Source organism: Aquarana catesbeiana, linkage group LG01, assembly GCF_042186555.1.
Source record: "Aquarana catesbeiana isolate 2022-GZ linkage group LG01, ASM4218655v1, whole genome shotgun sequence".
In the NCBI taxonomy this organism is placed as follows: domain Eukaryota; kingdom Metazoa; phylum Chordata; class Amphibia; order Anura; family Ranidae; genus Aquarana; species Aquarana catesbeiana.
In genome coordinates this window covers 240,812,169-240,824,320 of record NC_133324.1, presented here as the reverse complement: position 1 = coordinate 240,824,320, position 12,152 = coordinate 240,812,169, and the positions used below count along the sequence as shown (strand labels likewise).

Sequence of the window (12,152 nt, the reverse complement as noted above, 5' to 3'; positions counted from 1 at the left end):
GATTCCAATGCGGGGTGGTTTTTTTTTAAGCACCTGATTAGAGCCAGAGGCTCTAATAGCCTTCAAAAAAGGCGTGGCCTCAGAGCACAGAGCATTGTGCTCCGATCCCACCCTATTGTGTGAAGATAACAAATGTTTTTCGTTATTTTCACACTAAGGTTCCTCCCTAAAACCTGTTTCCTGACTGGCCAAAGTGTCAGGCGATCCTATTGGATGCCTAGCGCTTTGGCGGAAGAGAAGACACAAGCTTGACACAAGACACAAGCTTGAGGAGTGGGCACCGGAGCTGTCGATGCCCGCACTCCAGGAGTGGTAAGTGCCTAAACATCCGGGCGGGGTGGGCTGTGCCGTCAGTGCCGCGCTGTGCAGGGGGGGGTGTTGTTTGTTTGCCACCCCCCTAAGAGAAGGACCCACCAGCCGCCACTCTGCTCCGGACCATTGTCTCTCGCTTATATATATCACAAGATAAGTGAGTCAGACCCAAAGAAAACAAGCCAAAACCAAAAAACTGGGAAAGACATTAACCCTCACCTAACTGGCTTAGTTTCAACCCGCTTACAAGCTTTAAGCACTTTTTTAACTCAACTAGTTGTATTTAAAAATATGTTTAATGTCATGCTAAAGATTTTGAATCTGCAATAATGTATGTCTTTATATGTAGCTAAATCTCAACTTTAACATTAATTGGAAAGAACTGAATCCTAGCTGAAGAAATACCAAACCACATATTTGGTATAAGAAGCATGTATTGCTTGGACAGAAGCATACTATATATATATTTTTTAATAATATATTTAAAAAATGGGTTTAAGAATGAAAATGTCCACAGATTCTTAACAAATGAAAGTGTTTCCCCTGATAAATCAGTATTATCACAAAGTAAAACCATTATAATACTGGCACGGAAACAAGGCTATTATATAAAAGTATAAGTTGTATTTACCTCTGGGCAATTGCCTTCTTTTTGATTTTCTGTTTTTATTGTGTTTGTTAGAACAAAGAATGAAGATCCACCCTGTGAAATAAGAAGATTGTCAACGGGTTAAAGAAGGAAAAACAATCAGCTGCTGCCAGACACTATTTGGATGGAGGAATCTACTGACTTCTCTCATTCAGGCCGGGTTCACACTAGCTGCGGCCGCGGCTCGGCTTGCAGCAGAGAGTCTGGTGCGTCCCTGTTTTCCGTTTCAAGGGCGAATCATATCCAAATTTTTGCCTGAATTCAGACTTGAAACGAACCCAAAGACGCACAGGACCCTTTTCCAGTGCAGACCGCGGCCACCCCAGAGGTGTGTGAACTGACTCCTTTGAGAGCCGGTCACACTCTCCTGTTATGCGAATTGGATGCGGGGGGAAACCCGCATTCAGTTTGCATAAGTGTGAACCCAGCCTTATCCACCAAAGTATTCATTGTCAGACCTTAGAGATTACATTTAGGTTTTAGGTCAAAATTAATTTTAGGAATTAGGAATAGAGAAGGGAAGAATATCTGTCAGGCTTTTATTGCTGTGTGAGATTCCCCCCTTACATCTTGTCTTGTGATGATGGTCACTACAACTGAATATAGCTCCGATAGGAAAACATACTGTAATAAAAGGATTAGAATCAAATTTTTTTCAGTTTTCCTGTTGGGGAGCTCCCCTCAGCTTCTGTTTTAGTGACAGTGTTCCAATTAGAGATCCATACAGCAATCAAAACCTAAATACTGTATAAGTCTAGAATTTTTTTTGAATCGAATAATAATGTGTTTTGGAGGTTCAGCATTCCCCCTTGATCAGGGCTTGTATATTATGTGACCTTAAAATGTCTAGACTGGCTAGATTTTGCTAATACTTGTACTGTATATATGTGAAATTAGATACTACCACCAGCAGTTTGTGCAGCATTGTACCCAGCAATCAAAAAACTGACAGAGGTTTTAAACTTTCCTCACTTGCACCCTCTGTACTATACTGGGGAAGGGGGGTAAAACATTTTTGTTTGAAAACTGGTCTGTGTGATATACATTCCTGAACTCTGCAACCTGTGCGTAACACACTCCTGAACCCTGCACCCTGTGCACTAAGCGCTCCTGAACCCTGTTCATAAGGCACTCCTGAACTCTGAATCCTGCATATAATGCACTCCTGAACCGTGCACCGTGTGCATAAGGCACTTCAGAACCCTGCACACCAAGGATAAGCCACTGATGAACCTTGGACGTAACTCACTCCTGAACCCTGCATCCTGTGGGTAATGCACTTCTGAACTCTGCACCCTGTGCGTAAGGTGTTCCAGAACCCTGCACTCTGTGTGTAATGCACTCATGAACCTTGCGCCCTGTATATAATGGACTCCTGAGCCCTGTGTATAATGGACTCCTGAGCCCTGTACCCTGTGTGTATAAAGCACCCCTGAACCTAGAGCCCTGTATGTAAAGCACTTCTGAACCCAGAGCCCTGTGCATAACGCACCTTTAAGTGGAGTACGTGCACCTATTTTCTGCCAAAAAAGCAGTGTTTAGGGAATACAGTAATATATTACATGTGACAATTATTTTTAGTGTAATACCTTCATTTTGGGGGGTGGGGTGGGTTGGTTCTATAACTTTTTAAGCATTGAATGATAAAAATCTAGCATTGGAATCAAATGTGGCCATAAATTGGTATAATTTTGAATGAACATTCTTAGGGAAAGAATGTTCTAAGAAAGCTCATTCATTTTTATACCCATTAATGGGTAAAATCAACGCTCCATTTCGACCACAGTGATGAGATGATTCAAAGGAGTGGGATGGAACATTTTTCTTGGATAAACACATTTCTAACAGTGTATATGGTCTTCATTTGGTCCATTCATTCCAAAATCAAATGTTAAAAGTTAAAGCGGAGCTCCACACAAAAGGGGAAGTTCAGTTTTAAGGACTCGTCCCCCACTCCTCTTGAACAATTGGCACTTTTGAAGAGTGGGGGGGAGCGGGTACCCAATTTTGACAAGTGCCCGCTCCCACTTCTGCTCCGACCGCCTAGGCGATCAGAGCAACGTTCTGCTCCCTCCCCCCCTGCTGTCATCTGGGACACGTGACAGGTCCCAGAAGACTACATTCACCATTCATGATGCACAGCGCTACTCGCGCATGTGCAGTGGGCACCAGGCTTTGAGGCCGCAAGCTGTTACAGCCAGGTGCAGATAGTGAAGATGTCGGGGACCGAAGACAGCGGGTGAGACTGACTTGGGTGAGCACACCGCGGGATCATGGAACAGGTGAGTGGCTGTTTTTTAAAAGTCGGCAGCTACAGTTTGTATTTGTATTTTTTTCAAATGACATTTAAATGCTCTAAGAATATTCTGATAATTTTTGTATTAATTTTCCTAAGAATAAGAATTTTCGTTCAAAATTCTATTCATTTATGGCCAGTTTAACAAACTCCTCAGTACATCAACATTCACACTTAGCCAATATTAGCAATTACTTTAGCCAACAGTTGTTCTGTGGTTTAAGGTAGTTGTAAACCTTGTAAAAAACAAATCATAACAAATAAAGCCGGAAAGACAAAGGCATATTGAGCTTGTATGCACTGCATTCTAGCTCATTATGAAATACTTACCTTAGAATGAAATCCCCGCAGCGGCGCCCGGTCACTGCTGAGGGGGCTGACATGTTCCCCCAACGTTACTTCCGGGTTTGTGGGCTCCTGCGTTGTGAGTGACCGAAGTCGCGATGATGTCACTCCCACACATGCGCATGGGAGCCCTTGGTTCCGGCAAGAAGCTCTGAAGTTCCAGCACGATAGGCCGGCCCTTCAGAGTGCATGCGCCGCTGATGTCAGCGGCTACATGCAGGGTTAATATCTCCTAAACTGTGCAGGTTTAGGGGATATTTATTTTACCTACAGGAAAACCTTATTATAGGCTTACCTGTAGGTAAAAATCAAAAAGCCAGGTATACAACCACTTTAATCTTGAGTTTTTTTTAAATTATTTAATTCATGGAATAATAAAGCCAACGTGTTTGGGAGGTTCAGCATGCTCCCTCATCATGGCTTGTATATTATGTGACCCTTAAAATGGCTGGTCTCAGTGAGATGTTGCTAATTCTTGTATATACAGTTGTATGAAAAATATTTGTCCCCTTCCTGATTTTTATTTTTTTGCATATTTCTCACACTTAAATGATTCAGATAGTCAAACAAATTTTAATATTACACAAAGATAACCCGAGTATATCCAAGATGCAGTTATTAAATTATTATTTTATTTATTAAGGGAAAAAAGCTGTTCAAACCTGCCTGTGAAAAAGTAATTGCCCCCTCCCATGCTGAATCATAAATGAACTATGATTTCACTTGCCACACCCAGGCCTGATTACTACCAGACCTGTTGAATCAAGAAATCACATAAATAGAAGCTGTCTGACAAAGTGTAGCATGCTAACAGATCACAAAAAGCCACACATCATGCCACAATCTAAAAAAAAATCAAGAACAGATTAGAAACAAATTAATGTACATGTATTGGTCTAGGAAGGGTTTCAAAGCCATTTCTAAGGCTTTGGAACTCCAGTGAACCACGGGGAGAGCCATTATCCACAAATGGAGATAACTTGGGACAGTGGTGAACCTTCCCAGTAGTGGCCGGCCTACAAAAACTACTTCAAGGGCATGACGACGACTCCTCCAGGAGGTCATAAAAGAACCCAGAACAAAATCTAAGGAACTGCAGGCCTCACTTGCCTCAGGTAAGATCAGTGTTCATGATTCAACGATAAGAAAGAGACTGGGGAGAAATGGCATCCATGGGAGAGTTCCAAGGGCAAAGCCACTGCTGACCAAAAAGAACACAAAGGCTCATCTCACATTTACCAAAAAACATCTTGATTGTCCCCAAGACTTTTAGGCAAATATTCTGTGGACTGATGAGGCAATAATTTTTCTTTTTGGAATGTGTGCGTCCCATTACATCTGGCATAAAACGAATACTGCATTTCATAACAAGAACATTGTACCAACAGTCATACATGGTGGTGGTAGCGTGATGGTCTGGGGCTGCTTTGCAGCTTCAGGACCTGGACGACTTACTATAATTGTGTAAAGAAAACAATAGAGTTTCCATACCGTGCTAACACATAAATATAATAAATGTAAAATTATTATACAATATTGAAAGTCCAATAACCACCACCAAAAAAACAAATTGTTCCCACAAAGTGCTAGTGCAGTCTACTGATCATCAAACAAATTTGATTGTGATGTCTTCAATAAATGAGTAAATCCTTCCACCGACTTTTAGAAAGAAAGGGGGCAAATACTTTTTCACAGAACTGTATGTGAAATTAGATACTACCACTAGCAATTTGTGCAGGATTGTAACCAGCAATAAAAACCTGACAGAGGTTCTACACTTTCCCCACTTGCACCCTCTCTACTGTACTGCACTAATTTAGGGGGTGAAATATTTTATGATTGAAAACTGGCCTGTGCACAATGCACTCCTGAACCCCGCAATCTGTGTACTAAGCACTCCTGAACCCTGCACCCTGTGTGTAAGGCACTCCAGAACTCTGCACCCTGTGCATAAGGCAGTCCTGAACCTTGAGTATAATGCACTCCTAAACCCTTCACCCTGTGTGTATGACACTTCAGAACCCTGCACCCCGTGCATAAGGCACTCCTGAGCCCTGCGCATAACACACTCCTGAACCCAGCACACCGTGTACATAACGCTTCCCTAAGTTGCGTACCTGCACATTGCATGTTTAGGGAATATGGCAATGTACATAACGCTTCCCTAAGTTGCGTACCTGCACATTGCATGTTTAGGGAATATGGCAATATGGCAATATATTGTGTGTGGCAATTATTTTTAGTGTAATACCTTAATTTTTTGGAGGAGGGTTGGTTCTGTTACTTTTTTAGCATGGAATGATAAAATCTAGCACTGCAATCTAAGCTGGTCATAGATGGATAGAATTTAAAATTAAAATTCTTAGGGATAGAATGTTCTAAGAAAGTTCACTCATTTTTGCAATCATTAGTGGGTCAAATCAATGTTTGTTTTTGATCACAGTGACAAGAAAATTCAAAGAAGCAGGATTGAAAAATTTTCTTAAATAAATAAGTTTCTAACAGTGTATGTGGTTTTTGTTTGGTAAAGTCCGTTTATTCCAAAATCAAATGTTAAAAGCTGACTAAATTTTTAGAACAACATTTGAATGTTTTGAGAATGTTCTGAGAGTTTTCCTAAGACTTTTCCTAAGAATTTTAGTTCAAAATTCGATCAATCTATGGCCAGCTTAACAAATCTAAATCATTCACAATTAGACAATATTAGCAATAATTTTAGCCAACAGCCGTTTAGTGGTTTAATCTTGTTACTGTCATCTCATGCCTACAGATAGGTCATAATCAGATATCAGCAGTACATGCTGTCTACATGGAAAACAACTGTTACTTGAAATTGTAACTTACTGGGGAAGGAATTGTATATTCAGCTGTGTCCCATATTCTTGAATCAGCATCCGAAACTCCTTTCACCTTTGTATGTACAGAACTGATAACAGAATCTTTTTTCTGATAGCGCTTTTCAGTAAGCAGTATAACACTGAAACCAAATAACAATAATGTAAGAAATTTCCAATGTCCATGGAAAAGAATAATTATACTCATGGGAAGAGGAACATTCTCTTTGCTGATACAGAGAGAGTGCTTTGCTTACCTTTGACTCACTCCACTTCAAACTTGTGATATAAACATAAGCAGAGTTCTTTTGCATGAATGGACAATGTATAGTTGTGCTTAACCTCTTGTCACCCACGTAACACATTTTTGCTGCGGCAAAGAAGGTGGGCTTTAAAATAGAAGTATGGCCAAAGCTTTTTTGTCCATACTTCTCTCCTGGGTCACAGGAATGCACTTATTTCTGCTCTCCTGTGACCCAGATTCAGCTAACAGCGGGGCTAAAGCCCACTGTCAGCTGATATTACAGAGACGGTCCTGGCTCTGCAGGGATCCCTACAAAAATGTCAGGATGCACCCAGATGCTGCAGCCATATACAGTAGGTGATTATACACTTACTGACTTTATTACATACACCTTGCTAGTACCTGGTTGGACCCCCTTTTGCCTTCAGAACTGCCGAATTCTTCATGGTATAGCTTCAACAAGGTGATGGAAACATTCCTCAGAGAAACCATATTGACATGATAGCATCACGCAGTTGCTGCAGATTTGTCGCCTGCGCATCCATGATGCAAATCTCCCAGTCCACCACATCTCAAAGGTGCTCTATTGGATTGAGATCTGGTGACTGTGGAAGCCATTGGAGTGCAGTGATCTCAATGTCATGATCAAGAAACCAGTTTGAGATGATTTGAGCTTTATGACATGGTGCATTATCCTGCTGGAAGTAGAAATCAGAATATGGGCACACTGTAGTCATAAAGGGATAGGCTGTACAGGGCACCATGATTTATGATAGCGGCCCTGGCTGTATTATTTCTTTTTGCACTAAGCGTGCAATTTTTTTTGTGTTTCAATTAGCCAGGTGCCAAGGTCCTGGAGCCTTCTCTTTCTCCATTGTAGTCCACCTTCCAAATAATGGGCCGCGCACTGAAGGCGTTCAACTCCAGCCAAGGTTTTCTGCAATGACCGCACACCACTTACTCCCACCCAAAGCCATACCACCAACCCTTTTCACCCACAGCAGGACTTAATCATAAAGATTCATAAATGCATATTTACTTTAAAGCAGTGGTCATCAACCCTGTCCTCAGGGCCTACTAACAGGCCAGGTTTGCAAGATAACTGAAATACATCACAGGTAAAATAATTTGCTTCTCAGTGATTGCAGTATTCTAGTCTGCATCGCCCCAAGGTAATACATAAAACCTGGCCTGTTAGTGGGCCCTGATGACAGGGTTGATGACCACTGCTTTAAAGGAGAAGTCCAGCCAAAGCTTGTTTGGCTGGGCTTCTCCTATGGATCACAGGAACAGGAGTGCAATACCTTTTGCACACCTGCGGCCCGTTTTCAGCAGAGAGCGGTCTGAAATCCTCTCTCTGCTGACATCACAGAATCAGACTAGGCACCGCGTCAGCCTCTCAGCGAGTTGCTGAGCCGGCTGCTCCCCGCCTCTCCACAGTTCAGCGCCCCAGTGAGTGAGGAGGAGCAGGGTGGAGAGCTGCTGATCGACAGACAAATATGAAACTGACAAAAAAAAAAAACTTTACTTCTCTTTTAAATGTTGTCTCATCTTAAAGTCATTCTATCCTTCTACAAATTAAATATACATTTTATAAAATATATATTTTTCGAGTGTTAACATTAAAACAAAACTAAGCCCTAAGCCCCGGTTCACACTGAGGCAGCGCGACTTGCAGCGTGACTGCCTCAGGCGACCTGGACATGACAGGGGCGGCGACTTGCAAAATGACTTCTATATAGAAGTCTATGCAAGTCGCCTCAAGTCGCCCCCAAAGTAGTACAGGAACCTTTTTCTAAGTCGGAGCGACGATTAGAACGGTTCCATTGTACGGGACGCTACTTGTCAGGCGGCTAGGTCGCCTGACAAGTCGTCCTAGTGTGAACCGACCCTAAATGTAATTTTACTACTCCCTCTCCTTACTGCTCTTTAACCAATCTCCCTCGGGATATGGGTAGGCTGGCACTTGCTGATCACAGACGAGAGGAGAGGGTAAGTGTGAAACTGAACATTGATTGGCAGTCTCCTCCTGAGCAGCCAAACACTGACCTTTGCCTGACACATCTTATCCTGCACCACAGCTGTGACCAGGAAGCATTGGCTCCCAATTACCTTGAGCAGTCTTTTTCCACATTTACACACCAGAAAAAACCTTGAAATAATTTCAGGTCTTGGGGAACCCCTGCAGAAACCAATTTATTAGAGGTCAGGGGGCAAAATGCCCCTTACCTTGGTGGTCAATGGGTAAATTACCTCCTTACAATGGTGGTCAGAATGTCACAAACAGCTAAAGGGTCATTGGTGCTGGCTCTGCCAAGTGGTGTTGATCCTGGAACTATGCAGGCACCATCAAATCTGGATCAATCCTAGAGTTCTACAGAACCATGGGTGACCTTGAGGAAGCCCAAAACTGCATAAGTAATTTCTTCTCTGTCAGTATTTCTTTCAGTTAGAAAGAAGCAACCCCCGTTAGGTCAGCTTTAAAGCCTACATTTAAGAAAAAATGTTTTTAAAAAATCAACACAAGAGACTTTACATTTAATCTGCAACTGCTGGTGCCGGCTGTATTCGTGGAAATCTGAAGTCCTCTGCCCCGCTCTCATACTCTGCAACTATAATCTTCTGGTGCTGCAGGGGTTAATTCCAGTGCTGGAATTGTGACAGGCATGCCCTCTTTCTCCATTATTGGAAGCTCCACCATAGCTTTCATTAAGACCCCTTTCACACTGAGCCACCCCGGGCGTCAGAGGTAAAGTGGCGATATTTTTAGCGCCGCTTTACCGTCGTTTTAGCGGAGCTATTCGGCCACTAACAGGGCGGTTTTAACCCCCCACTAGCGGCCTTAAAGGGGTTAAATCCACCCGCAAAACGGCGCTGCAGCGACGCTTTGCCGACGGTATGTCGGCGCTATCCCATTGTCTTCAATACACCGCTCCTACACCGCTGCAAAGAAGCTGCTGGCAGGACTTTTTGTGACACCCTGCCAGCGCAGCATCCCAGTGTGAAAGCACTCGGGCTTTCACACTGGGTTTGCAGCTGAGGCTTTTTTCAGGCGCTATGCAGGTGCTATTTTTATCACTGTAGCGCCTGAAAACGCCTCCAATGTGAAAGGGGTCTAATGCTCCTGCTTCTTGTGCTTGTGGCCATTACTGCTCCCTCCTCCAATCACTCTCCCGGCAGCATAGGGGAGAGAACAGAGCACAGCGATCCTCCCCCACCCTCCGGTACTGCAAGGAACAGCTGTCATGTGTCCCCAGGATTGTGGCGGATCTTCAGCTGACAAATGGGGAGGAGGAGTGGCGGCTACAGTAGCACACAGTCAGGCTGGCACCGCTCCAGCTCCTCCTCTCCAGCTCTGTGAGTACTACCGCAACCACAGACCTGGCTCCTCTCACAGCCAACGTAGCCCCCGTCCACCAGGACACTGCCTGCCCAAGTGCCCGCGGCAAAAGCAGGGACAAAACTGGGGACAGACGGGGTCCGGGGACTTTTAGACCTGTCACCTAAAAATCAGCACATGTAATGAAAAAAAAAAAGTTATGCAAAAAATAAAGTTACAACGTAGCACATACCCCCCCAAAAAAATTCTGAGGCCCCCCCACATATACGCACATTTGAATGTAAACGCACGCATCGGGGGTTCCTACATGTGAAAATGTTGACTGCAATACACGTGTTATATATTGCCGCGTATGCCAGAGTGATAGCAATAATTCTAGCACAAGACCCCTTCCGTAACACTGATGACCTATAGGGGGGCCTTGGAAGCAACGCCTATAGAAAATATAAGGTATTGAAGTATATTGCCATTTCGCGGGCACACACAAAGTTAAGGTTTGACATATTGGGTATCTATTTACTCAGTGCAACCTCATATTTTATCAAAAATATTGACAGTTTATTGCGTTTCTTTGCCCTAAAGTTCATTTTAATCTGCTTTTTACTGAAATTTTGCATTTCCTAGACCTTGGCGGTAATTTATCAAGAAAAAGAAAGTCGGTCTTACTGTCTTTTTTTTTTTTTTTTTTTTTTAGGGGGGGCAGAATTCTCTGCCTATAGGCTACTGAGATGTATATCTCTCCCAGTGAGTGGTATGTATGTACCAAAACTGTGCGGTCCACAAGTAAGATGCCTTACTTTATCATATAACAGGAACATACTGTATGTGCTTTTGGATTCTCAGGGTTTTTAAGCACCTGTTATGTCTCTAATGGGATCAGTCTTGAAAACATTTGATTCAACTTTTGCAATTTAGTCGTCTTTAAGAAAGTTATGGATCCTAAACATGTTTGCTGCTCTGCTTTTAATTGCATGGCACTTGGTAAAACAAGAATTAAAAGAAAAACAGCCCATGCACATGCACTAGCTGCAAACTCTTTATTACAAATCTTATAACCATTCTGCATCATCTAACCCTTTTAGACAATTAACTTCTGCTTCAATATTTTGCATAGTAATAAATCTCCAAATTGTGCAGAATTTACTATTTGCAATATCTTGTATCCTCTATATACTTACTGCAATTTCCAGCTAGTGCAAAAAAAAAAAACATTAAGATTATGAGAATATTTTACACTAGTGCTACAAAAATATCTTCATCTATACTTACCACATATAAAGTAAAACTGCTGCAAAGATGACCGATTTATAGGTGCCAAGTAGACGGCTTCTTATGCGAAGATCCTTCTGTGTGGTGTACTCACAAAAAGACATTTTGTCTAGGGCTGGGCTGCCAGCATGGAGTGAAGTTACACTGCCAGCGCTCTAGTAAACACTTACTTCTTGTGTTTCTTACTTCTTGTGTCTGCTAAACTGAAACTGACTTGTAAATGACTCACTTAGGACTGGACGTGTGCAAAGAAATCTCTGTCTTTCTGTAAAATTCTGTGGCTATTATTTGAAGACAGCAGTCTTCAGAGAGCAGCCATTGTCTCTGGAAAGGCAATCTGTCACAGTGAGATACAGAGAATAAGGATTCGTCATGCTGCTGCTGAACTAATAAATTCAGGCATGGAAGATAATTATTCACATTACAACACTGATGGGAGTTTCCTTGGAGTGTAATGAGCGTTCTTTTGTTTTTGTGGAAATAATTGAAAGAATACTTGAATATCGGAAATATATATAGACTGTATATACATAAAATATATACTGTATATTTTAGAAGGCCAGTATAGTGGCCTGAATTTATGGCAGGAGGGGGTATTTAAAGGGGTTGTAAAGCTTCAGTTTAAAAAAATAACAAACATGTCATACTTACCTCCTCTTTGCAGTTGGTTTTGCACAGAGCGGCCCAGATCCTCCTCTTCTGGGGTCCCTCAGCGGCGCTAGTAGCTCCTCCTCTTCTCGAGTGCCCCATCGGAGAAGCGCTTCCCTTCGGGACACACGTGTGGGCGCACTCCCGAGTCCTGCTTCTGCGTCTATTGACACAGAAAGCAGGACTCGGCCTCGCCCACCAATGGCTGCGCTGCT

The 12,152-nt window shown here is 42.7% G+C and overlaps 1 protein-coding gene across 1 annotated transcript in view; it reads right to left on the bottom strand.

The window, feature by feature from the left end:
- Positions 1-11,678, bottom strand: part of P2RX7 (purinergic receptor P2X 7) — a 97,066-nt gene extending 85,388 nt beyond the window's left edge. Inside the window, exons 1-3 of the mRNA XM_073626510.1 lie at positions 11,290-11,678; positions 6,447-6,579; positions 944-1,015 (exon numbers count right to left, since the gene is read on the bottom strand). Of these exons, the coding sequence (XP_073482611.1) occupies positions 944-1,015; positions 6,447-6,579; positions 11,290-11,393 (309 nt within the window). The 5' untranslated portion in view covers positions 11,394-11,678. The remainder of the gene's footprint in view (positions 1-943; positions 1,016-6,446; positions 6,580-11,289) is intronic.
- Positions 11,679-12,152: the final 474 nt, after the last annotated feature.